The sequence below is a fragment of the Falco cherrug genome, chromosome 4 (assembly GCF_023634085.1).
Source record: "Falco cherrug isolate bFalChe1 chromosome 4, bFalChe1.pri, whole genome shotgun sequence".
NCBI lineage: Eukaryota > Metazoa > Chordata > Aves > Falconiformes > Falconidae > Falco > Falco cherrug.
The window spans coordinates 38,452,234-38,480,229 of NC_073700.1; the positions used below are offsets into that span (position 1 = coordinate 38,452,234).

The 27,996-nt window shown below is 40.0% G+C and overlaps 1 protein-coding gene across 5 annotated transcripts in view; it reads left to right on the forward strand.

Annotated features, from left to right (window-relative positions):
- The window catches only part of CLUAP1 (clusterin associated protein 1), a 68,732-nt gene that overhangs the window by 10,907 nt on the left and 29,829 nt on the right, over positions 1-27,996 (forward strand). For all 5 annotated transcript variants that reach the window (XM_027801874.2, XM_027801871.2, XM_027801873.2 and 2 more), the window contains 3 exons: positions 10,977-11,060; positions 13,108-13,241; positions 14,384-14,525. In XM_027801874.2, coding sequence (XP_027657675.1) covers positions 10,977-11,060; positions 13,108-13,241; positions 14,384-14,525 — 360 coding nt within the window. The remainder of the gene's footprint in view (positions 1-10,976; positions 11,061-13,107; positions 13,242-14,383; positions 14,526-27,996) is intronic.

The window sequence follows — 27,996 nt, forward strand, 5'->3', positions numbered from 1 at the left end:
CTGTTAGTTAAGACTTTGGGAAAAAAAAAGACAACTCAAAAGATATACTTTTATCAGATGAAAATCACAATTGTCATTTTTGGTTTAAAAAAGAAATCACATTTTATATTGTAAATAGAAGAGGAAGGCATTTCCTGATTAACAATCCTAAAGCAGCAGGAAGCTTAAATGTGAAGAGGAGCTATTTGGTTCCAGCCCTGCAGATGTGTAAAGAGATTCCTATCCCGCTGCCAGTGGATCCCAGCTTGTGCAGTGGGTTGTGGAGCACCAGGTGGGAAGGGGGAGAAGTACAGGCGAGGCATGTGTGGTGCTGTGGCTGTGTCACCTGCACTGTCAGGTAACTGTTCAACGGGAGCTTGGCCCTGTTAACTCTGGGGAGCAATTCAGCACTAAGGGGAAAAGGGATGAAAGCTCTTACTTGGTTAGAGGATCTTTGGAGCTAAATGTTGAATTCTTCAACACACTGAAGCTCTGTTGTTTGTAGACCAACTGTGGATGAGCACAGCATAAGTTATTGATGTCCTGTTGCAGCAAAATGGTAGACACACAGAATTTTTATTTTAAAATGCATTTAACCCTTACTAAATAAATACAATAAATATTGCGAAATAGTTTACAGTTTCCATTACTGGTTCAAGTCTTGGCGCACAGAAATTGCTAAGTTGAAATTTGTAGTGTGTAGTGGAATTGATGAATGAATTTTGCTACAACACCATGAGATCCCTAGATGAAAAGAAAATTCTGTGCATGGAGACATATGTCTTCGTCTTCATTGTTTCCTTTACTGCCAGGGGGACTTTCTCTGCATTGCATTGTGATGTAGCCTTCCTTTTCAGAATGTTTATAGCTAGTTTTGGAAGAGTAACTAGGCACTTTGAGTTCTGGTTTTCGTCAATCTGTTTTCTACTTTTTTTTTTTTATGGCGAAGGTGGAGGTTGATTTGGATTTCAGGTGGGGATGGGAGAATTTGTTTGGATTTCTTTCTTCATATGCTATACTAGTACTTAGGATGATTAAAAGAAGTAGAAATTGAAAATACCAGTGCTGTGATTAAGCCTGTCAAGCCCAAAATCAAGAAAAGCAGCAACAAAATTAATGTCAGTATTCAGGCAAAATGCAGCACCACTTTACTATGCATTCACTCTGGGTTCCACGCGTGGTGGCTGCCTCTGGACCTACACAGCTAACTGCTCAGGTCTTGTAAATGGCCAAAAGATGTTAGGAAAGTCAGTGGTCTGCTATACCCTATAGCAGCTGGCGATCAGTCATTCATGGGGAAAATGGCAAGATAAATCTTTGGGGGGAGGGTGGGGTGATGAGGTAATCCAAATAATTCTTTAGCACAAAATAAAGCAGTAATGACTGTCAAGGCCAGTTGTGATTAGTTGAGGAAGGATGCTCCAGAGTTCTCATACGTCGACCATCCAAAATCCAAAACGAAAAATCCAGGGCATTTATAACACCTCAGCAAAGCTGACTGGCTCTGAGTGCCTGCCACTTTGCATCTGCCAGAGGTCCTGTGGACACATTAGCAGGAGCCTGTCAAGAAGCTGCCTTGCTTAGCCTTGCCAAATTATTAGACACAGTAAGATAATGAAGCAAAAAATTCAAGAATAAAACTTCCTCTGTGTTGATGGCAGGCATAAATATTTCTGACCTTCTGAAAAGGTTGTTTTTATTTTCTTTGCCTCTTAGTAAGCTCTAAGCCACGTAAAACTGAAGAAAGATGAAAATAACCTTTTTTTAAATGTCCTTAGCTTGTGCTGAAGATGAGCAACACAGTGGGTCTGTTTTCTAACGCTCCTCTTGGCGCTTACTCCATCTGACCTTGAACAAACTGTTTATTCCCCATGTATCCTCTTGTGTAAATAATTTCTGTAATTTTGTAGATTAAAGCTTTTAACAGCCATATAAAGTGTTCCCAATCTATGGAGAATGAATTTCTAAGTACAGGGTATTGCTGTGAGTGTTATTGTTATGTATGCGCATAGTATAAGCTTGTTCCAAAATTGATGGAAGTCATTAAGAATCTCTTTACTGACTTCAGTTTGTGAAACACTTCTCTTAGGAGTGCCAAAGGCATTTAGATCCAGCTGTGGAACTGAGACACTATTAGTTACAACAAAAAGAGTTGCCACTAAGGACATTTAACTTGGATCTCTTTATTGGCAGCTTTTTGATTAAAGAACCCTTCCTCCTTGCCTCCCCCGGCTCACGGTGGTGTGGCTTGCCACCTACTCTTTCTGTAGAGAGGCAGATCTGATTTGAGTGACAGCTGCATTGTTCAGTACTCTTTGAAAGTTAACTACAAAAAATATTTTATTTGTAGTGTTGGAAACATTTTCTATCTGCCAAATGTTAGTTCTGGGCGTGAGATACTGCCTGGGGGAGGCTGATAAACTAATTTCTCTCATTTCCTGTGCTTTGGTTACAAAGTTGCCACTTACAATTTCTAGTGGAAATAAGTAACTTGAAATTGCCAGAACTCTGGAGAATTATCTAGTTTGCTTCATTTTTTTTTTTAACTGACCTGCTTCTAACCAAAACCTAACCTATCAGGTTTAAGGAAAAGCGTTTATTGCAAAGTGGGAAGCCAAAATTAATCCTTGCATCTGTAAGATATAGTTGGATCAATACCGTCTTGTGTGTTAGATTGCTTCAATCATAACTGTGGTTGTGTGCTGCGTGGATATAGTATTTGTGGGTGTGTTTTATGTAAGAAATGATTTTGTAATGAACTTCCTGGGAGTATTTGGCTTGAAGGCATAGCATCAGCTATAAATTGATGGCACGTTTCTCCTTGCAGTTTGTGGACCAGTTATGTCAGTGCATTGATAATTTGGTCAGCTCGTTGGAAGATCTGAATTCTTGTAGCTCAGTTCTAGACTGTTTTGAAAAAACATTCTAGTTTGGCAGCGAAGAAAATCGCATTTGAACCATCTTTTGTATGTCACAGCATTTGTCAAAACCTGTGACTCTGCACCAAGTTCCGCTTAACTGGGCAGAATCAGAAACGCTGTCTTCTGAATATCTGGTGAGGTTTTGCTTGTTCATTATTCCCAACCTTCCTTTGTGAGACACAGAATACAGCCATGTCAAAATTTTAATTACATAAGAGGAAAATGGGCTTAAACATAAGGACAGTGATTGTAGCTGTTTTTAATTATTTAAAATGCCTTTGTTCCTGCCCAAAGAGAGCCCCCCGGTACTTCTGTTGCAAGAATACACCAGCCACTCCACTTACTGCTGGTTAAGCTTTGCTGAGAATGGAAACCCGAGTTGTATGGCAATGTTTACTGAAGTCAAAGGCTCGATGTAGTTTAAACTTTTAATTCACTTCTTTGGGTAGGTGGTATTGCTGCATACACAATGCCTGCTCCTACCTTTGCTGCAACTTTGCATGACATCTTCATGTATCTTTGAGGTCTGAAAGGTGCTGCTGGAAGACATACTCCTTTTTGTTGCTTTTTTTCCCTAAGAAAATCATAACCCTTCCTGAAGTTTTCTTATATGTTATCTATAAGGAAAGGGCATTCAATTGCTAATTTTGTTACAGAAGAATGTAGATAAAAAGGAGAAACTGAAAAGATTTTTGCCCGACTGGGTGTCTTGCCTTTTTGATGACCCTGGTCTTTTTCCCTTTAAAAAAGAAATCCACCTGTTAGTGCTATCCAAGGACATTTCTATTTGTTTATATTAGGAAATTCACTCACAAACCTAGCTTTTGCTCTGCTGGAGGAGCTATGTTCCTTGTGATCTTGCCAGACTCTTGCCAGAGACATCACAAGCTACCTCCTGATTAAAGATCCATTAAGTGACACCCTGTAGTCCTGTGGACTAATCCAAGCTTTACCAGTGCAGCGTGTCATGAAACCTTACATAAAGTAAATTAGAGGTGAAGTTTTTAAGGATGTAGGAGATGTAGTTTTAAAGATTTAGTAAGGATGTAGTAAGCACGTGCTGGGGTTTGTGAGCTGAGGGTAATTCGGTGGAATCGGCTCTTAAACCAGAAGACAGGTGGACCTGGAGGGGTGTGTGGGGAGGGAACAGAGCAGCCTAACTTTGTGCCTGTCAGAAAGGTTTGAAGTTCCATTTTTCTTGCCTCAGCAGTCTGTATGCCAACATTTGTAAGGGGTTTCTTCTGTCACAAAGCATATGTTCAGATTACTTCTTATTTGGCTAGGCAGGCCTTCTGATTCTTTTTGGTCTGGAGAAAAATTGTGCTTTCCAGTTAGTTCTTCATCTCAGCTCTTCTAAGATCTCAGAATGGTATGCTTTTTGCGCATTGGGATAGCCGGGGGGGGGTCGGATACTGTTTGATTGAGGGCTCTGCATTGCTGAGTTGAGAAATGTCTCTGTGGATTCCCTTTGTGGACTGCTGAGACAAGCATACAAGAGAACACCATAGCCTGGAAGCAGCAAAATTCTCAATTATCTTGACCTTTAATCTCTTGAGGAGGAAGATAGGCTGTTAGGAAGTATAAGATTACTTCAGAAGGTCTGGATTATTTTTAATGTCCCTCCTGTACCTTCCTGTTCATATATAATGGTCCCTAATGATCCATTCCCTATATTGGCCAAATGTGATCACAGTGTGTGTTAGTAAATTCCCTGAATAATAAACTTTTCAAAAGGAAAGCTTGATTGCCTGCATAGACAGCAGTAGTTGCAAAACCCTTATTTGCAGGGAGTAGGGGATGTAATGCTTTCCGGACTAAGACTGAAGGCAACAGTAGCAGTGAGGGGGTAACTTGCGTGTATCAGGCTTACACACTTCTGAGAAATGAGGAAGGATTTAACCTGTGGTCAAAAAAGGTTTGGTGCAAGACTGGTGTGTTAGAAAAAAAGCTTTCTTTTCTGTCCTTATCACAAATATATATATATATATATATATACACACATATATATGAATGATAAAAAAAGATGTTTAGAAACCTCTGCTAGACCTTGAGCACATCAGCATATATGTATATTATGCCACATTTATTGTGACTGACTTGTGCACTGGTCATGCTTAATTACTTGCCTTGGGTTCTTACTGCAGTTCAGAGGATGTGTGCATCAATTTATCCATACACCAAGTATGTAGGAAGGTGTTTTATCAGTTTTTGATGTGTAGTGATGGAAAACCATTACCAGTTGAAAATGCTTCACTGGGCATATTTGCAGGATGGTTTTTGTAATAGTGGATCTTCATTGTCAACCGAGTATAAAGCTCCTGGGGGGAAATTCTCAGTGAGGGAAGTGGTGGGGCACATCTGCAGAGATAGTAGTAGCATCCTTCTGCCCCTGCTTTTTATGGCTAGTAAGTGCATTTGGCTTTCTGCGTGGTGACATTACTGAGCAGCACGGGAGTGTGTGAATTTAGGATGGCTTCAGTGTTCCATATTAATACTGCAGCACCCAGGGAGACGGGAGTATCAACAGGGGTGTAATGGAGTTTCAGATGAGATATAAGGAAGAAATTTTTTGTGATGAAGGTGACGAAACACTGGCACAGGCTGCCCAGGGAGGTGGTAGATGCCCCATCACTGGAAACATTCTGGGTCAGGCTGGACAGGGCTCTGAGGAACCTGATCTAGTTGAAGATGTCCTTGCTCATGGCTGGGAGGTTGGACTAGATGGCCTTTAGAGGTCCGTTCCGGCTCAACTCATTCTGTGGTTTTCTGTGAAGCTGAATGGATTACCTGTTGCACATTAACATGTTTTGTCAACAAGACAATGCAAAGTAGCAAGTGCACTCAAAATTTGCACCTTCATTCACTGTGCAGGAACCTCCACATATAGACAAGTGCTGGCATTGCTGCTGCTACCTTGACAGTCAGCTGACTTTTAGAGAAGCTCTTCAGGTTTCAGTAGAAGGCCAAGTGGCAGTACAGCTATTTCCCATTCTAGATCTGACTTCTGAGCTAAATGAGCCAAGCTGCGACCGAGTCCATGAAGGTGCTTCTAGATTTCAGAATGGACTCACCATGTTCTCTTTCATATCAGGATTCTGAATCAGACTGTAACACCTTGCACATGATGGAAGGGTGCAATGTACTTACAAAGTGCTGTTCGCTGTCACCAGTTTCTGCTAAGGTCAGAAGATCCTAGGAGCTCTATCTTGACCCTCTGCCAGTACTTGGTCTGTGGAGCCCATATAACACTTGACAACATACCAGTTCCCTCTGTCGTATTTACTGCTAATTCCTGATGCTTTTGGAGAGTTTTGTCTTAGCTTCTCAACAATTTTAATTGTTAGTATAGAATATTTCTTGTCTTATATTTGACATGCAAGTGGGCTGAAATCAAACTTTCAGGAGCTTTTGTCCCTGTTTTTGGTTTGGGTTTTTTTGTCGTTGGTGGTAAGTTGCCTTTTTTTTTCTATTATTCAGGAAGATGGCAGACCCATACTGTGCTTTTTAAATCTGCGATACAGGCACAATATAGGCGTCTAGTCTCACCTCAGATGTCTGAGGGTGTCCAAGACATTTGAAGAGAGATGGCAAATATAATACGGACTTAGGGTCTACCTGGAAGATGACGGTAGACACATCTGTTCAGGCAGCGGAGTCATTTGCATGTTACCATGTATTTCAGAGATTTGTGTACATACCCTAAAAGGTACTATACTTTCAATGAAAGATAGGTATTCCCTAATGATCCTGGAAGGGCAGAGAGATCCACTTGTTTCCACATCCAGAAAACTTAAGGCTGCAGAGCTTTGTGGAACAGGTCTTTAGTGACAGGAAAGGCAAATCCTGTGCTGCTTTTCTGCATTTTATATTTCCAACAGCGTTTTTATATTTATCTAGATGTTTGACAGTGAAGCTGCAAGAAGGTTTCATAAAGTTACTACCTCTGTATTTGTATCCTACAGGATGTTTTTTTGCTGAGCGAGGTAACTCCTGGTTAGATGAACCAGTTGCTTTGTTATCTTTCAGCAGAAAGAAGCTGTAGTGTGACACTAACCTGAGCGTTGAGAGTGATGGTAACTCACAGTCCTGTGTCAGGCTGACTTCTCCACCAAAAGCTGGTTGCTGCAGCAGACAGCCAGAACTGCAGCTCAGTACCTTTTCCAGAAGGCTGGCTGCTGATCTGAGTCCTGTGGACAGAACTGCTCTGAAGATCTGCAGTGGCCTTCTCCCTCGCTGGTGTTTGACCCAGGGGACCATTGCTCAGTGAGGATGCGGATTTGAGACAAGTAAATTCTTTAGGCAGATGGAGTTTTGAAGGCTTTAAGATCAGTGTTATTTCCTGAAATGACTGCAGTATAGTTTTGCTCAAAGGAAATTTATCTTCACCTTTTATGCCAAAATGTGCAATTTGGGCAAAGCTGGCTTCAGTACTAACTTTCCATTGTCCTGTGGGGAATGTCTTGTCAGGCTGTGCTCTGTTCTGCTTGATTGGGCAGTCAGCTAGCCTGTGATTAGAAATATTTCTTACTTTAATGAAATTCTCATTTCCAAAGAAAATGAAGTTTTCAAGTGTAAACCAGCCAACTAATTTATTAGTACTTCCAATTGGCTTTAGCCAAATTGAGATTCAAAACTTGAAGAATTAAAGTCTCAGTCCTTCCATGCAGCACCAAATATGAGTCAAACCAGGATAAATAATGCCAGCAAATGGTGTCTCTTGTGTGCCTTTGTGTGTTTTCTTTAATAATTGTCAGATTTAGTTCATCAGAAATAATTTTACACTTGGCTTCCCTGATTTTTAATTAGTATTTATTATGTAAGACTATAGCCAGGGAGCTCTTGGACACTTTGAACAGGAAGCACTTGTAAATGGTAAACAATCAGCTTGTTCATGAATACCTCTATGTTTTTGGGTATGTTTGTTTTCTCAAGTTGTAATTACCAGGCATAGCCCTAAATTGTTCTGCTTCTCACTTCCTCTTGCCTTGATAATTTTTTCTATATTTTTAATCTCTCCTGAGAACTCTATTTTTAATGGTTAATTTAAAGGAAATCTCTTGAGTATTAGAATGTGTATTCTGATTAGTACACCTAATTGCAAAGAGTACATTACTTTAAAAGAAAATGAATGAGGCCATGTTTTTCAGCTCAGTTCTGTTTGCACACTTTTTGAGTACAAGGAATTGTGAGTATAGCCAGTGGAAATGTAATATCTGGTATGTGGAGAAATTTAGAAAATTGATTTTGCTTTCAAGTATACAGCCTATGTGTAGCCACAGATTGAGGCACAAACAGATGAGCCTTTGTGTAAAGCCAGGCTTTAAAAGTCTCAGTTGTCATGTTACTGCATATTTTATATTCGGTAAGAAATACCAGTAAGGGTGAGTTGGGCTGGAAGGAAAATGTGCTGTACTTGCTTATGCAGGGAGTCAGAGATAGTCAAAGTGGTTGTGTTAAATTAATTTCTTTAATTTTCTAATGGCTTAAAAACATTTAAATTTACCAACTTTGGTATTTTAAAGTAGATGCTTTTCCTAACGTCTCTGTAATCTTTGTGGGGTGTTTATTTTTATCCCAGCATATTAATGTGAGCTGCCTGCCTTTTCATCCTCTTCTGTATGGCCAGTTGCAGGGTCCTTCCTGAAAAGAGATATTAAAAATAAAAGTTTTCTCTTTGGAAGTTTTCATAGGATAACAAGAAATGGCCCAGTGAAGGGTACCCAGGGAAGCTGTTACAAACATCCATTAAAAAATTTGTGTACAGCTCTCGATAGTCTCAAAATATATTTATTTTTCCATTGTATTTCCATTATATATTACTGTTTTTTCCATTATATTTACTATATTTTTTCACTTAAGTTTACAACTCTAAAGTGTCAAAATTAGGTTAATGGCACTGTTTGTAATGGTGAAGTGAAAAATGTATGTACAAATGCAGGGTCTTAGAGGGGAGAGCCGTGTATGTACAGAAGCTATAATGGTCCACTTGGATCATCCTGCCCATCTGTTGGGGTGGGAGGAGTTTAATTGCCCTGACCTTCTTCTTTTCCAGTTTAACCCTGATTCCACAGTCTGAAAATACAAGTTTCTTGTCTTTACACTACTCTTCATTGGCCTGACAAATTCTTCTAAGCAGGTGTTAATGTAGGACTGAACCTTGTAGAAAATTATGTGGATTCTTGCATGAAGACTGTGTTTTGTACATGAAAATTCCATGGGTAGTAGAGGGAAGGTGAAGAAGAAAAGACATTAAACTTGTGTCAATTTTTCCAACTTAAAAGGGTAGATCCTCAGCCGTGTATCTAAACCCCATCAGTTACCCTGACCTGATACACACTGCAGTGACTTGTGCGTGTTCTGTGGGTGTTTTACTTGACTACTGAAAGGAAATTGGTAAGGGAGTTGTTTATAATTAAAAACTAAGGTCCTTGCTATTTCTTTTATCTCTTTAGAAAGCAGGAAGGAAAATAATTTCCTCCGCCCTGCTGAATGATCAACTTTTTTTTTTTTATTAAATATGTTAGTTCTGTAGCAGAGATGTTTCTGTCAGAAGAACTGAGTACAGTTGGCAGGGCAGTGTCTTCAGCAGGCTGATCCTAGCTGCCATTTCAGTTCAAGCAAAGTCCTCACAAATAAATAGGCATTTTGGTGAGCTGGTTAAATGCATGATGTTCTCAGAATTGCTACTGAGCTACATTATTCTTGTTTGGTCTTCCTCCAGGAGTGTCTACCTGTACAGTTATTCAGGAATATGTATTGTGCAGACCCTTTGTACCTTATTTTCACTGAAATTAACTTTCTGTTGCTTGGAGCTTGTATTTCGGTGTGGACAGGGAGTGTTCACAAGCGCTTTAGGCAGTGTAAGCTGTCACTGCCACCAACAGATGTAACTCCTGTCACTCTCCCCAACATAATATTTCTTCTATTTCTTTTCTTGTGCCAGGAAAAAAAGCCTTCTTGCAGCATGTGGCAGGCTTATTCAGAGGACTGATCCAGTGGAGGAATAAGCTCAGCACAAAAATCATTTCTTGGCAGGATGAGCTCCCTGGCTGGGTTCACCATGCAACTCCCTGAACTTCATTTGGTAGGGAGGGAGCTAGGCTGCCTGTGCTGGTACTTACTTAGGCAATCTGGAGTGTCTGGCATGGTAGCTTAACAAAGTGATTGTATCTGCTTCCAGAATTCATCTTGTAGTAGGCTGGGTACAGCTTGTTGCAATGTGTTTAAAGCATTTTTAGATTCTTAGTCAGATGTTCTCTAGAGAGATGCTATTTCCATCTTTATCCACCTGTTACCAAATGGTTTGCCAACATAAGATGATTTTAAGGACATTGAGCTGCAAAAATCTCCCTCCTCTCCTCCCAGTAGCAAACAAGTAATGCAGTGTTTTCATTTAATGACCAGGTCAGTGTTGTAAGACATCATACAGACAGGTGCACACTAAATACCGATAAGCCCATCCCCAAAACTGCTGAGAGTGGAAGAGGTTATTTCATCCTTTGGAATATAAACAAGGATCACTTGGGTTTGTTTTTCTGAACCACTTATTTATCAAAATCAGAGAAGTCCATACATCTGCATCATCTGATTTTCATATGGGTTTTGGAGGCACTTGCTGCCTGTTGCAGCTGCCTGGCAGAGTTAGATGGGTTCATAGTGCTTGTTACTCCATAATTTTTGTGACACCATGCTCATCTACCTACACTATTGTTTTCACAGGTCATGGTGTAAAGGTGATGAAATCTTCTGTGCTATGTTGCATACCTTGCTCAACATGTAATAACCAGTGCAGTTTCCAAAGATCTGCATTCAAGAATACTTGCAGTTCAGACAATAGCACTTACTTTGTTTTGAAAAGATGCCTTAATTCCTCAGTGTTAATCTTTAGCCTCACTTAACTGACTTTTTCATCATCTCCTGTTCTTTAAATCATCTGAGCCTTGGTGAATAAACACTAAATCCTATTCCATTAATTATGCAGATGATCATGTCATTATTGCTTGACCACCCTCAGTTCTGCATATATCAGTTCCTTTGTATAGTGTTTAAATGTACTGGTATATTTTTATTTCATAGGAAGCAAGAACAGAATCTATTGCCAGACCTTTGGAGATAAATGAGGCTGAGAAGATGATGAAAGTTGCCATTGACTGTGTTCTGGTAAGCAAAATGGTATTTATTATATCATTCCTCTCCTGCAAGGATAACATAGCTCTTTTATCAGCAGGCTAGAGTTAAGAGTGCCAAAGCACCCATCACCTTCAGCTGGTGGACCGCTGCTGCACGTGGTTAGTTAATGGCTAATGTTGAACTTTAATGGCTAATGCAGACGTTGGTCTTTAGGTAACATCAAATGTTGAACAGAAGTTCATCCAGGCAGAGGTCAGGCTGTGATGACTCCTTGTGTCATGGTAATGAGTACGGTCACTGATGATCCTTATGGTTTATTTGGGAAATCTGCTGTGTTCAAAGTGAACAAGCATTTTAATTGAAACTGCTGGTTTTCCTGACAGAGTGAATGAGGTGTTGGCACATTGATGATGGTGAGCTGGCAGTCAGAAATCACAGCCTGCAGCAGAAAGGGTAAACTATGCTAGCAGCAGCACCTAGGAGAGCACATTAAGACCATTCTGCTGTCATTGTTGCACTGTGTAACTGCATTGGTTCAGTGTGCAGAAACATTCCTCCAGTAGGTGCATCAAAGAACTGCACTTGGCCTCTCTCGGGAGAAAACGCATTTTAGTGATATTCCCTGCCTTTGATAGGAGCTCAGTGGTAACCCCAGAAGCTCTACAGGAGGGATAAAAATTGCCTAAAGCAGCACAGAAATCTCCATCCCATCTACATTGTCTAAGCCACGTAAACTTTGCAGTCAAGGCTGCAAGGGGTGTACTTGGTAACTCAGGATGTGCTGGTACCTCTGGAGTTGTGAAGTTGGGCTTGGGAAGCAGGATAGCTGGGCTGCCCAGGGAGGGAGAAGAACTGGTTCTGTGCTAATTGGTGCCATGCCAGTGCGTCGTTGTTAGTCTGGTTTTGGCAGACCTTTTGTCTGTCCCAGTCTCCACAACACTGTCCTTGCTCCAGTGCTTGGGTTCCTGTATTTCTGAACCATTTGCTGCACTCACAGCCACTGTGCAAGTATGGTGGTTAATTAAATCCTAGTGATTACTGTAAGTTATTTAAATGCAGACTGTATCCAGTCCAATTGTATAATTACAAGGAGTGGAGTTCCAGGTTTAAACAGCCAATGCATAATCAATAAATACTTCAAGCGATCTTTCCTTATGTTTCTGCTCTACTCAGTCTATATGAATTCTAAATGTGGTTAATATGCATTGTTATTCTGTGCAGTAGAGCTAATAAACTAACAGCAGCATAGTAGAGCAATTGGCTTCTTGGGAAACAGCAGTAATGCACCTCAGCTGGTTTAGTTCTGGACCAGTTAATGAAATGACCTATTATAGCTGAACAGCACCTGACAGTTACTGCTGGAATTTCAGCAAATGTGAAGCCCTCTCTCACTCAAAAGGCACTCACAGTTCCCTGAGCATGAGCACACTGAATGTCCTCAGCTCATTTTAATAAACTGGAATATTCACACTTTTCCCTTCTGGTTCCTGTGGCACATATTCTAATGTTCAGGATGCTTCCCAGATTTTGAAAAGATGCATAAAGCAAGACTTAGAAAAGGATGAAGATATTTGGATAGAGTAAGTTCTTTATAAAACAGACCATTATCTTAAAGAGGAAAAAAGAAAAAGATGGAAACTACAATTCCCTAAAATAGTACCAAAAATAATTGCATTTCTCATCTGAGTTTATCCAGATACTTACATGTCAGGACATGTCCTTATGTATCCTGTTAGATATTTTGGGGGACGCTTCTTCCTATCTTTTACTGCTTTTTTCCAGTGGGAAGGAAAAATAATGTTAATGCTCAGGGCGAGCTGTGGGGTTTTCTTCTTTCTTCTTTAAGAATGTCTGGAAAAAATCAGGTATTTTAAATTTGTAAATGCCCAGTTAGTTCACTATCCTCACCACAAAGAACTTTTTAATTTTCATTGCCTAGCCATTTTACGTTTTAGCTCATGGTTGTAATGTTGTTTGATAACGTGAGATGCGAGATTATATGGAACAATGTTCAGCATCTGAAAGAAAATTCTAATTATTTCAATGCAAGCCATGGTTCACCATCCTTCTCCTTTAGGAACAAGTCCAGAAGACTAAAGACATGTTGAGTAATGTGGCTTTGGATGAAGCCAATTTGGAAGCCAAGATTGAAAAACGAAAATTGGAACTGGAAAGAAGCCAGAAGAGGCTACAGACTCTACAAAGTGTTCGGTAAAGATTATGAACTGATTATCTACTGCATAAATGAGTGTTAGCATAAATGGTGGAACTGTGCATTGTTAATGCTTAGAGCAGCGAGGAGGGAGCCTGTAATGAGGCTGAGATGATGGCCTGTGGAAAACAGATTCTTTTCTCTGGAAATACCCAGTCTGGATTGTGACTGTTGATTTTTCATGTATTATAAATCAGAATTTCAGACTGTTAAAAATGGCCAGAATATTATTTGTTGGAGTTGCTTAATTCCTGCTTGAGCTGTACAAAATGGTCAGGTAGTATGTCTTTTCTTTTCCTTTGTCATTAAACATAGATTGTGTCAGGTAGTTCTCCTGAAAGCAGCAACTGGTACAAACATTCCCTCGGATCCCAGAGGCTTCTAGCGTTCTTGGCCACCAACAGAAAAAGTGCATTATGCATCTTTTTTTAGGATCAGTTCCTCTAGGCAGTGATACAGCCCGCTGTAAAATCAAGATCTTCAGGTTCACAGTTTGGGTTGATTTCTTGCCCTTAATTAAACTTCAGGTTTATACAATCTACAAGATCATGCTCTATTTTTGACCTAATATGGGGGAAAAGAAAAAAAAATAATTCAAAAAATGAGTCGTGGAAGGGATGACATTGATTCATATAGGCATTTTGATCAGTAACACTTTGGAGGAAGTGCACTGGGTAGGCGTGAATCATTGACAGCAGCAGTGTTCTTTGGGGTGCAACGGTTAGCTCTGTTGTATCGGGACATTGGCCCTTACTGGTGTCTAGTCTCAGCAGTTTTGTAGCAAATAAGTCTCCAGCCATGCTACAAGCTAGGTTTTTTAACTCATGGAACAGCAGGATAATTAAGTTAGATTTGCTTCTAAAGGGACCAAAATGTTGCCTTTCTGCCTGTTTGAAAGGAAACGGTAGTGGGTACACAATAACCTTTCCTTTGCTATATGTAATTTTTGCAGGATGGTTTAATGAGTTTTTGTGTCTTATGCTTTTAGTCTCTGAAGTAGTGTGGAACCTTAAAACAAAAGGTCCTTTTAGATTGGTTTAGTAGATGTGAAAAGGAAGCTGCAAAACCAAAAATGCTTCTTTCAGAATTCTGCATATACAGGTCAATATTTTGCTGATTAGTTTGTGCTTGTTCTCTCCAGTCCTGCTTTCATGGATGAGTATGAGAAGATTGAGGAGCAACTGCAGAAACAATACAGTAGTTACCTAGAAAAATTCCGTAATCTGACCTACATGGAGCAGCTCCTGGATGATCATCGACGGACAGAGCAAGAGATGTTTGAGGTAAGACAGCTTAGAAATGCTCAGCAAGACTGTATATCTTGTAGTTCTCGGCCTTACAACAGAAAATGTTTTAATAGCTTTTTGCCAAAGCATCACATTACACATTGTAGAGTCAGCTCTGAGTGACAGGCAGTCTACTGACAATTCAGTAAGTGTGACTGCTCTTGGACGAGCATAAAACAGCTTTATTTTTTGAGTTAGTGAAGTTAAACCAGTGTAGCGATGCCACTTTCCAGTCTCTGACTCCCCCGACTCATTTTCCGTTGATGTTTTTTGTTCATGAAGAATGCTTTCAACATTTCTAATCTTCCTTATTGTTATCATCTGCCAACAACTGTGTAAGGGTGCCTCAGCACAAGGCTCTTCAATTTCCTCGTAGTAGTCCTCTTCAATGAAAACAGCAAAGAGTATCAGTGGAAAGGTCTGATATACTGGAATCCTCTCTCACATAGACTTCAGCTTTGTTTGATGTAAATTCTTATTTCTGTTGACTTGCTGAATTGTATCGGCTCAGTGTAGTTCTGCATTTTGTATCCTGCTGGATAATCTGCATCTCTATCTTGTCTTGCTCCATGCTTTTCTTTTTTGTGTTTATTGGACTACAGCGCTTTCAGCCAACCTCTCATTCAGCTTCCTGTAGCTTCATGTTTTACTTGTTTGGCTTTTCGTCCTTCTCACAGTCATTACCCAGTGTATCTTCTGTTCTTCACTGAAAACATGTTTCAGTGAATGATCTCCCCTTGGACCTTAATACTGGTGGGTGTGCTATACCTTCAGTTAACCAATGCTTCCTCTTTCTGGATTGTCCTATCTTTCAAATGCAGATCATGTTTTATTTTGTCAACACAACTTACTCTTGTTCCTGGCAGAAATGTGGGAGAGCTGTGCATGATGTTCCTTCTGCCTAGCTATGACTGCCTGTTTTGCTTTTGCTGTGTCTCTATGTCTACTGATGTGAAAAAAAAGTCATTTGACCCCAAGTTTTTCAGTCTTCTCCTTTAAAGGACTCATACCTGTGTTTAGTTACAGTAAAATTTTGTGACCTGTGCTTCAGCTGCAAATAAGGCTCAGTAACTTTATAGTCCCCCTTCTCCTATTAGCTGTCTCTCTTGCATCTGTGAGATATCTTCTTGGAAAGCCTTGTTGTTCTAGAGAAGAATCCTTTCATGATTGCCCACACTCTGTTCCTGCATGTCTAAGCCACACAGTACAATGTACAGGTGCCTTCATAACCAGGCTTCAGGCTGTTCTGCAGTCTGGAGAAAATATGGTAATTTCCGTCACCTTTTGGATGTAGGAAAAGACATGCTGTGTTCTTTTGAGAAGCCTCAAATATTTTGCTGCATTATTTGCTTGAGGGATAAAATAACCTGTCTTTTAAGAAGATAACATGGGATTTTGACTTTTTAATCATTGTGAACCAATTTCCCATTAACCTCCCTTTTTATAAGCACTGTCTTTCTGGACGTTATTCCACGTATTTCTAATCTGTAGCCAGCTTGGTATTTTCATGTGTCTTGTTTTATAATGTTCTAGTTCTTCCCCACATCTCTGGCCAAAAAAAAATAAAAATGTCCTCAATTAAATCATAATCTTGAAATGAAGCCTACAATCTGATTTTTTCCCTTCTGTTCAAATGCCATAGAGACTTAATACCAAAAGTAGAAATGTTTTGAACAGAGCTACCTGAAACTTTTTATAAATTCATGCACGGAAGTTAGTAATGAGTTGGTGTACAGCTTGTTCAGGGGATTTTTGTTAAAAGATAATAAGACAAAGAAAAAACCTGTGCAATTCAGGGCTGTGGCTGTGCTTAGAATGTGGAGAACACTTTTTATTTTCCTTTGTCTCCTTCTTTCTCTGAGACACCTGGAAATCTACCCATATGGTTTGGCTTTTCATTTACTAGGATAATCACGTAACAGTGCTTCAGCATTGTACAAAATTAAAGAGTATTAAAGCTTGTGACAAAAAGATGTGGTTTTTCTCTGCACCCTTCTGTCACTTGTTGTATGCAGTCTGTATTAGCAGGCATCAGAACTGGCAACATTTTTAAGTTGCACCTTATGCTAAAAGCAAATTGTCATCAGGTCGTCTGCATTTGCAATGCGTTCTTGCCATGTCTGGTGGTCTGTGCTTCAGTGTCTCTTAACTATGGCCTCAAGTGATCCAGTTACTTGCTGAATCCTGTTTCTGTTAAATACTTTGTGTTAGCTTAAACCAGCATGAAGCTTACCTGTCAAGTCTGGTTCTATAACTTGAGCTTAACCTTGAAAGTACCCCGAGATCATTTTATTTCACTTCCTATATATTAGTCTGTTAATCTTTTCACTGAAGAGTGTTAGGGAAGACCAAAACTAAAAAGGGGGGGGGGGGGGGGGAAATGCATTTTACAGTTGCTGTTCAGAACTGGATAGAGGACCATGGGGATCAAGAACAAAAAATTGAAGTATCTAAAAATACTTCAAATATTTAAAGGTTGAGACTCTAACCATCTCTTTGTGGGCAGCAATACAGTGGCTCAAGTAGCTGTGACTGCTTTGTTGTAGAAGCTGTTGCTTTGGTAGCAGAAGAGGCTTCGTGTGTATGTGTCTCTTAAGCCAGATTTTCAGGAGTGATGGAGTCCAAACTATTATTTGAAGTAATTATGAAATGTCAGTGCTCAAAATAAGGCTCCAGGACTTGGTAAGTGAAAGAAGATGAATGTGGGTCCCAACTGAGCCAAGAGACTTGCCTTGGCGCAAGTCCTATTTCCAAACCAGTGAGGCAATTATTTTATTTTCTATTTTTAAAAGATGGCACACTGTTTAATCCATTTCAGATTAGTCTCTTGCCAACCTGGAACACCAGAGTGTTTCTTGCACTTCTGTCAGTCTTGATCTGCTTTTCAGGTGATACTTCATCGACTTTGGCTACTTGTTGGTGAAGCAAAACTGTGGGTCGTTTATTACAAGCTTGGAAAAAAAAAAAGCAGTCTGCTCCAAAATGATGCTGCATGTTGTCCTAAAGTTTATCATCTTGTGTCTTTTTCAAAATCAACTGTGGAAAAAGTAACAAGGGTAATTACATTTAATCCATTTTAATACACACTCTCTCCAGCTGCCAAAAAACACTGAAAATGATGTTGATTTTTTCCAACCTTGATTTGTTTTTTGTTCCACCAAACAAATCTTAATTATCTTCTGTAGTAGAAGTGAGAGTCAATTCTTTTATCATTGGTGTGTATTTTGTTAAGTAGCTTGTCAGAGAAAAGCAACAGGAATGTAATTAGATTAATCCAGTCCTCCGTGTGCTGTTCAGTACTGAGGACTGATTTCCAGACCCCTTTTCTTGACTAGGTGCATGTTTTTAGGGGGAATTTTTGTTCTGATTGAGAGAATGTTGCTGAATAACAAGACTAATCTCTAGTGCAGTTAGACTTAGAGCTGTTTCGGTACCCTGCTGACGTTGCACAGCTAATGACCTGGACCAGAGTGCGTTTCCTAATTAGAAAAGTGATTTAAAGATTGTACCCAAGCACACGGTTTTAATTAAGTAACATTGAGCAGCTGAAGCACTCCAGCCTCTCCAGACTGCAGTGCTGGTGGTTTGTGTGGATTTTTTTTGTTTGTTCTTTCATGTGGTAGGTGCACAGGGCGCTCCTCTCCATGCAACTGTAGCTCCTGTTGTTTTGAGCTTGCTGTTCCCTTTTCCTCTCTGTGTCCGTAATAATATGGAGCAGTGGTTGGTGAGCAATTGGCAGGAGTCTCCTGCCAGGTGCTGGGCTGAGAAATCTCTCTCTCTGTTAAAACAAACTTAAAGGCTTGGTTTTGAGTCTGAACTGAATGAATTGCAAGAACTAAACAGTTAATTGATGATGAAATTACCACCTGCAAAGCACCTGCCTGTTTGATGTGGGAGCCCTTTGAAATGTATGAAAAATACGAAATCATTTTTCTGTTATCAACTCTCATTTGTGGAGATGTCAGAAGTCCTCACATGACTCCTCCTTTGAGTGAGTTTCTCACACTTACTGACAAACTGTCATGCGCTACTTATTATCGGATCTGAGGAATTTAAACAAGGGCCTTTTGTCTTTGCAGTTTCCTTAGCCTTTTCTCATTTTCAGCCACTTCGTTTATTCTGTTTCTGTTCTCTTGTGCTGCTCGTGGACTTAATCCATCTTCTTGCATTTCTGTGCAGAAGCAGGGATTTATGTGCCATGTCTCCTCAAAGATTTGTCCTCATTTCTCTACTTTGTAAAATATTCAGGCTTCATTAATTTTTATCCTGTTTTTAAGATGGAATTGTTTCTCATGTTTAGACATGAAAGCTATTAGAACTTTGGATGCCCTAAAAATCAGTTTTAGGGTTTTTCAGATTTGGGGGTTGAAATTTTCTATAGACTATACATGAATGCCTCTCTTAAAGGACAACGCAGGCTAATGCAGTTCAAAAAGGTGGTTTTGAAGCTGGCTTGTGTAATGCCAGAGTAACTTGGCAATATCCTTTAGCATTTGCCTTTTCTCTAGACACAATATGCTTATTCTTTGTTGTGCTTCTCAGAGGACATCTCTGAAGTACTTTCTTTTTTCAGCTACTTTCACCTAAGGTATTTTAAGACTGTTTTGTGCTAGTGCTGTGAAATCTCAACTAGGGAATACCATGGAGTGGTGGGCACATAGAAGAGGTTGTTCTAAGCCACGCAGTCATTATCTTTGGTTTGGGATTGCTTAAACTGTTTTTCTTTTCATTATTATGATATTATCTATCAGTACACTATCAGTAACCAGTCCATCATGATTAAGCAAAGAAAAGCCACATAAACAGACTGTAACATAAACATAATTGTGACTTTCCCTTTGCGACCCACTCTGCCCCAATAAAATCCCTTCTTCATTAAACTTATATGGGGTTTTTATCAGAGCTGCATACCTGAAGCAGGCGCTTTATTCTGAATATGCATTTAATAGGGATATCTGACTTCTGCTGCACTGTGAGATACTCCTTGGTTCTGCTGCTTTTCATGTCTTTTTGCATTGAGCTGTCCCACATGAAATATTAAATCTAAACATTCCCATTGCAATGTCTTCTTGCTGAAATAGCCAGACAGAAGGTTAATATGAGAAGCCGTTGGTTACAGTCTTTAATTTTCTAGCTAATGTGCATTTGAATTATGACTGGTAACATTTTTATAGGTACCAGGAGAGCACTCCTGGTCCAGTGTTGCTGAATTATGTTGAATATCAGATGTAAAAGTAAGCACAGGCATCTTAATTGTTGATTGCTTCTATTTTGCCATTTAGTCTGGTGTACAAGTATGGCGTTATTGGTGCACTGAGACACACAAATCCCATAATGGAAAAATGTGGGGAAAGAATAGAGGAGGAGGAAGGGAATGCATAGGGAGACAGTAGGGGCAATGAAGCACAGGAGAAAAGAACAAGGAAATTGGTGGCCTGAGAAATGATGGTCACCCAAAGGAGAAGATGGAGATAGAGAACATGTAGGAGGGCATGTGAAAAGCATGGTAGAAAAGATGGAAGGGTTGCTATGTGCATTCATTCTACTGAAGCAAAAATCTGCAATCCCCTGCCAATACCACAGTGACTAGATCTAGACTCTCAAAGGTACCTCTAAATGCCCTGAAGTACTTGGGTGCTTTATTATATATACTCTCTAAGCTCCTGGTGCTTTATTGATACAGTCTCCTGTTAAAAGCTATAGGAAAACTTTCTGGGAAATGAAAACAATTGAGATCAGCTGAATTGATCTCAATCAGATCAACCAACTCAGTGCTTGAATATCCACTCAGGATCATCAAGATTATCCAGACAGCTGATGTGCCAGGTGGGTGAACAAACTTGTCCTAGGATCCCAAATTTGGGGTCATTTGACTCACAGCTTCAAGTTCTTAATGTCTGACAGACTCTAGAACTTATTTTTTCACAGACCTAGAGATCAAACAAGAAATTATTAAAACTCTAATCATCACTTGTAGGCTTTTCTGAGCAATGAAAACATTCATATCCTGCCTTCAGCAGCCCATGAACTCCTTAGCAGAAGAGGTGAAGAGGTTCCTTGTGCATCAGGGCTCTGTGCTATGCCTGGGTATAAACCCCCTACATAGGCTACTCAGTATGGTTCATTCTTGCTGCTATTGTAAAATTGTGCTAATTCTGTTGTATATTAAATGCTCTGCAGTTGGGGAAAGAACTCGGGGAGAGTATCTACTCAGTTTTGCAGTGTACGAAGTCAGGGTGAGTTTGTCAGTTGCTTCTGTGAAGTATGAGATGTAATGACTCTCATCAGTGGTGTAGCTTGGAAACCCATAAATGCTTTTCACAAATAGAAATCAGACAGTCTGATCTCTAATACTTTTAGATCTTAGGTTGCCTGACTGAATTTCTTCTGCAGCAATTCTACTCCAGAAGAAACACTGCGTAAAAACAATCTTTATTTACCGCATTTTGAATGTACTCCCTTTTAGGTTTTAAGCATTCTCTTTATCCAGTTGTATTTGGTAAGAAGATAGAGTAAGTGGATTGTTCATCTTATAGTCTTTCTGCCTTCCCTGTCAGCCTGCATTACGCTTTTGAATATTCCCAACTACTTTAGATGTGTGAATTATGTAACAGAAATCTAGCTTGACATTCACTCAGAATAGGAAACAGTCAGATCACTTGAAGCAACTCTGATCAAGCAGATCAATTTTTTCTCCCCCATGGATCAACACATAAAAATCATTATAAGAAACCTTTTAATAGGTGATTAGAAACCAAGGACTTGATCAAAAGAAAAAGTTAAAATAACTCTTATTTTGGGGCTGATGTTTTGCAAGTGGTTTGCACCAAATGACCTAAGTAGGTAATGTTAAAATGACGTGTATGAAATTTAGGAGGTTTATGCTCTGCTACTGGTACTTAGCTGCAGAGAAAAGTAGCTATGAGACTAGCATTTTGATTCGCACAGCCGTGCATAATCTCATAATGTGCAAAACAGTAAGGTTTGAGGTTTTAAATGTTTAAAAAGTAAAATAATTTTTGGGTTTCTGGCTGTGTAGAAACAATGTCTAGTTCAGTGCTGTGAAATGTGAAAATTAAATACTATGCACGTATGAACAGTAGACCTCTTGGACAGGTGTCCTGGCAGAACCCTTGTCTAACACCCACCTATAGCCCAGGCTGCAGTGCGAGTTACTGCACCTTGCACAGTCATTGCCCTCTCCTCTGAGAGCTCCAGAATACTGTCGGGATTCTTTGAAGATGATTCTGATATTGAGATAACCAGTGGGCCAAATTGTGAGCCATACCATTTCAGAAGCATTGCAGCAGGGTCAAACATCAGGACTAAGGAAAAGTAAGAAATCCTAGGGCAAGCAGTATACCTTTCTGCCTGGGAATTGAGAGTCACATTTGTTTTGCTAGAAATCCATTTACATTCTCATTTGGGCTTACCTTGAGCTCGATGTAGTTCTGAAATCAACGGAAATCTCCATTTTAGGCCACTACATTCTGAGACTCTCCTTTTTAAAAATTTGTTGACTTGGAGGGCTATATGCCTGCCTCCTACTCAAGCTTTGTTGCATCTTTGAGAGGACTGAAGACAAACCTGACCTGGTCAGAGCCTGGCCTGTTAAGCAGGGTCTAACTCATTTTGGCAGTGCTGCATTCACCTCAAATACCTGCTAGTGGCCACGTTTTAACAAGAAACAAGGGCTTCATATATAGCATCCTGCAGCTCAGTTCCTGCTCGGCCACAAAGATTTTTAAACCAACAGCTCCTGGTTTTTAATCTGTAGAGTAGGCTGGAATGAAGCTATCCTGTATCCTACTACTTGAGCTGAGTGGTTAGAAGAATCACGGAATGGTCGAGGTTGGAAGAGACCTCTGGGAATCATCTAGTCCAACCGCCTGCTGAAGCAGGGTCTCCTAGAGCCGGTTGCACAGAATCACATCCAGGCAGGTTTTGAATGTCTCCAGAGAAGGAGACTGCACAGCCTCTCTGGGCACCCTATTCCAGGACTCTGTCACCTTCACAGTAAAGTTTTTTCTTCATATTCAGATGGAATTTCCTGTGTTGCAGTTCGGATTTCTTGCAGAAGAACACAGAGTGATTTAAACTAGAAAGAAGGATGTGTCAGGTGAAACCTGATGCTGGTTGTGCAGAGGTTTTGTGTTAAAGGATCATAGCCTGATGCATGTGAACAGTCCTAGAAACAGTGCTTGCTATCCCCTTTCAAAAGAGAGATTTGTCTGCACCATTACTTTATCTTTACTTTCTTCTACTCTAACCCACCACAATGAGGTATTTAAAAATAGTTTTATCCTAGTCTTTTAAGCTAGTAGCTAGAGCACTGTCCTGGTGAGCAGGAACTAGGAGTACAAGTGTTTTCAAGCCAGAGAAATCATAAAAACCAGGTCTCTAATTCCTGTGCTAGGGCTCTAACAAAAGACTGTTAGGAAGGGGCTTGCTGGTGCTGCCTCTTGATTTGGGATTTGACTGGTGGGAAATAAGAAATAAAGTGAAGTGTGTGTCAGCCCCCTGTTGAAGAGATTCTTTGGTATAAGAAACATGGGCTGTATTGGAGGTAATTGATCTCAAGATGGAAGGCAACAGATTCCATTATCAATTCCTGGAACCATGAAATTCACCAAGAAAACTACTCTTTAATAAATTCTCTCCTTGAAAAGAGCCAATAATCCCGACAAGGGTTTGTGCTATCAGTGACACAGGGAGAGGATAATTCTGATATTAGATTCTAGCAGTGATGTGGCAGTGACTGCTTTATGGTGGTGAACAAGACACAGCTGTGACTACTAACTTCCAATCAATATTAATTTGGATGATAATTTCTTCAGTCACTGCAAACTGACCTCAGGTTTACATTACAGAATTGTACATTAATTCAAATAAATCCCATATCCAACCAATATTGCTTGTAAGCTTGATACAATAAAAATGGAAGACATGAAGTGAATGCTCAATGAGCTGTTATTGAGTTACTATAATTCATACCTTCCACAAAAGCAAATAGGAAAATGGAGAGGACTTGTCATTATGGTAAACTTGCATTGTATCTAATGATGAATAAATTTGATTCACAGGTTAAAGTCCATCCTCTGTCATGTGATTTTAGGCAGTAGTGAATTCCTGCGTTTTTTTGCTGACTTGAAGCTTCTTGTATGAAAGTACTTTAACTGGAAAATTCTGAGCAGAAAGTGTTAGTCTGGGTCTTTTTTTTGTTGTTGTTGCTTCTTTTTTTCTTCATTCTGTTTAGATTTCTCTCAGTGCTGGCAGATGATTTAAAGGCCTGTGATCTCAACTAGCCTTGTGTTGCAATCTCTGTCAGTGCCTTATCAATGCTTTTGTCTTCTGTCTCTTCACCATCCTCCATCCTCTCGAGCCATGCCCTGTCGTAAATGGTCACGTAAATCCTCAGCGGTGTGCTCAGTGCTGTGTTTCCTCTAATGTTTCCTTAGCTCTGACCTGTGGTTCCTGTATGGTTCAAGAGTATTTCTTACATCCCCTTGGGACCTTTGACTTCAAGCCTTTAGCCAGCTTTATTGAATCTGTATCTTGCTGAATCTGAAAGGAAAACCTTAACCTAGTGTAATCATGCTAGATGTGCCTGTAGGCAGGATTCCTGTGCTGCTTTAACCAACCGAAACAGGCGTTTATGGTGGTGCTTGTTTTGGTGAATCATGACAGCACAAAACTCCTTGCGCTCAAAATGACCCAATTTATGTGAATAATGAGGCAGCTCTTGTCGGTGGTGCAGCAAAGCATGCTGTAGGAGCTGTGTTGAGAAAGCAGTTCAGCAGAAGCATTTGGTATATGTTGTCTGGTTTTTTGGAAAGGCTTCTCCATATTTATGGTGCCTTTTTCTCGTTGCTGTTGAGCAAATGGAGCTAGTCAAGGGAAAAGGTACATCAGTCTGAAAAGAAGTGATCCATACTGTGCAAAATGCACATGAAGGTGTGGGGAGAGCTGGCTGGCCCAAGAAGTAATGGAAATAGGGGGCATGTGTGCATGCAAGAAGGGATCCTAATCATCAGAGCTTCGGAAAGAGGGAGGAGCGGTGGGTCATGGAGTAAAGGAAGATTTGAAGCCTTGTTGACTCCGGAATTGGCAGAGCTCATAATGAAGGGGATGAGGTTGCACAGAGCTGGACTGGTATCCTTTCTGTGAGCTTTCATGTAGCTTATGTCAAATTCCTTGAATTGCCATGCATCCTAATATATAGCCCAAAACAAGTAGAGTACAGCAGTGGAGAGGAGTATTTGAGGTGGAAAGTTTTGGGTGGGTTTGTTGGTTTATTTTAATAGAAAACCAGTCAAAATACCTAAATAACTTTTAAACCTGCTTTCTTGGTCACTGATTCACCGATTAATTCTTTTCAAAGCAAAGTTTGCTATAGCATCAGACAACATTGCTCAAGATTTTGTCCAGCCCAGTCTTGAAAGCCTCCAAGGACAGAGACTGTGCAGCCTCTTTGGGCAAGCTGTTCGCTATTCCACTGTTCTAAGGAAAAACGTGTAATGTGTAGTCACAGAAAAAAGTGGACTAACCTGTGCAGAAAGCTTTTATATTGCATCAAAAGTTGCTCAAGAAACATGCTACTAGGAGACTTACTTATTTACTGTATGAGAATGAGGGCAAAGCTGCAGAGAGATGCAAAGAGAGTTCATACAAAGCATTAGTATGACATCCTAGTCTATAGGCAGGTCAGAAACCCCATTCCATAGTGCAAAAATAAACAATTAGCGTGCTAGAATTTGTCCCTCTGAGCTCATTTGCTCTTTCTGTTTAGTTCCTTCCTTTTGAGTTCCCAAAGGGAAGGTATTAATGTCTAGGTGAGACCTTCATGCATGGTCTGCTTCTTCAAGAGGAACAGTAACTGCTCTGCCTTAAGTCTCAGGACGCTACCTCGCAACTTCATGTTAAGTGTGCTGTTCACTTCAACTCCAATTTATCTACTTTGCAAAGTGGTTATTGCAGCATTTGAGCTGGATGTGCTGAAGTCAGAACTTGCGAAGTTCTTTTGGAATCTGTAGAAAAAAGTGTATGAGATGCATATTAAACCAATCTAATTTTAAAATACTTGTTGAGGATTGCGTTACATCCTGTTACCTTAAGCGCGTTTTTTGAGTACACGTCACTGTCTGGTTTTGTGTAGCCTGAGCACAGTATCATTAAGAGCCGCTGCCTTAGAATAGGGTCATTGTAGGTACCCTAAGCCATAAATTGCATCTTTTCCTGTCTCTGCCTTCTGCTACTCACATGACCCCATGCAAAGGCTCAGCTGGGCACCCTGTTCCTTTCTCCTTTTTCCCACAGATCCCCGATAGCAGTTACCTTCCTAAAGACTATTCCCTAAAACAAAATCACCGTAAGAGCCCATGCTAGATTTATTTTTTTTTACTATGATAGCTTTCCTTTATGATTCATTTCATTTACACTAGAAAACATTTTAGCTTTTCTCCTAATTTTTATGATTGCATGAATGAAGTTAAGTTAATTAACATGCTTTTCCTTAAGAAGATAGACCTTTCAATAAACTTTGGAGGTATTTTTGTGACTTCTGTTGATGGAAGTGCACTTCAGTAGTTATCTAACGGAGCTAATTGTTAATTTTGGTTAATGTGATCACTGGAGTTGGTGTGTCACAATTTCTTGGGGGAGGATGATATGTTCTGTGGCACCTGTGTACTTTGAATGGACCAACATGAGCGCTCTTTGGTCTCTATCTACTGAGCCTGCCAAGTTGGATTTGGTGTTTCACTTGGATAAGTGCTATTCTGTCAGCTTGACTAATATTTTGCCCCATTTATTGAAGTACTTTTACTGTATCTAGTACAGTACTCTTAGTGAACAATTCTTCCACAAGAAGCAGCAAAATGCAAGGTTAGCAGGGCTTAAAGCAGGAAAAGAATAACCTAGAAAGACAGAGTCACATTGTGAAGTAGTGTAAGTTTTGCAATTTTTCAAAATAATTTGATTCTTCTGAAAATAGATATCAATGACAGGTAATGTTTAGCGGGGGCAGAAGAAGTTTCAACATTAGAGAAACCCAGCTTTTTCTGAAGAAGGAAAATGAATCAAATTATTAATTTAAAATAATGACACTACAGCAGAGATTAATCCAGTCTCCTTCAACTGGCAGTGGTGGTGCCAGTATTATGATAACAGTTGATGAATTTCTGGTATCAGTTAAGTGTATAAAATACTCAAGTATGCTTTAGATGTGTTTCAGTGGAAATTATTACTGCAAAATTACTATTAATGATGAGAGGCAATAACTGTTTCAGCACATTGAAGGGAGGGGAAAAATGGGAGTAATGAGAATAAGGAGACAGATGGTCTTATAATAGGTGTTGATGATTTTCAATTCATTAAATGTGTGTTCATCCACTGGAAGGATGACCTCTATAAAAGTTTAAATGGCCAGTGGTGATGGCTTTCAGATGCTCCTCAGGCCAGGCCAAAATGGCAAGGATGCATAAATGTCTGTAAAAGCTAAGTATTCATTAGCATGAACATTAATGAGGGATCCAGAGAATCTGCTAGAACAAGGTCATGTTTTCTTTTCTGGGGCAGAACTCTATTTGGAGCAGCATTTGTTTGAAGACCACATTCTCTAAAGCACTGTACTTCACCTAATACTGGGGGTTTGAGGGAGTCTGCTGCTTCTGTGTTCGTCAGAGAGCTCTGTCACAGAGACAGCACTTCATAATTACTGAGGTGGTGTCATCAGGTAAAGAAGAATAACCTCTAGATGCAAAATCTATCTCAGTGCCAGAAAGCCAGAGTCCCACTTTGTTGCTGGCTCTAAGTAGCTGCAAGCCAGCTTCTCTGTGGTTCTACACTGTTTAGTGTGTGCAACGTCATGTGATATGGAAAGGAAATCTTTAATTTTAAGTTTTGGTAACTTTTGTAGGAAAACAAAAGTCCCAGTCAAAAGACTGTAGACAAGAGATGGGAAACCAAAAGACCACTCTGGTCATATTGCCAGCTGTGACTTGGTTTTGTCTTTTTTACTGAAGTGGGATGGTCTGTTAACAATAAGCATTTAAAAGTTCAAGGTTAAAATGAATATTAGTTTATGCAGTGTGATCTGTGTTGTTTCATAGGTCAGCAGTTTGACTTCTGATCCTTAACCACCAACTCTCAAAGGGCTCATCACCTATCAGAAGGCAATGTTCCGCACATTCAGAATGCTTTGCAGAGGGAGCAACCCCTCCTCATCTCCCAGCCTGTCCTTTCTAGAGCACCTATATTCACCTAGTGCAATCGTCCAAACATGAAAGCTGTCTCACCACATTTCTGTAATCCTGATGGGATCAAAGCTATGCACCTATGCATCTTCTAACTCCCCCTGTTTTGTTTCCTGATTGTATGTACTTGTGTTGGGGCATTTGAGTGGGATCCCACTTGCGCTGCCATCACACGGAACATACCAGAGCTTCCCCTTCACTGTTCACAGTGCCCC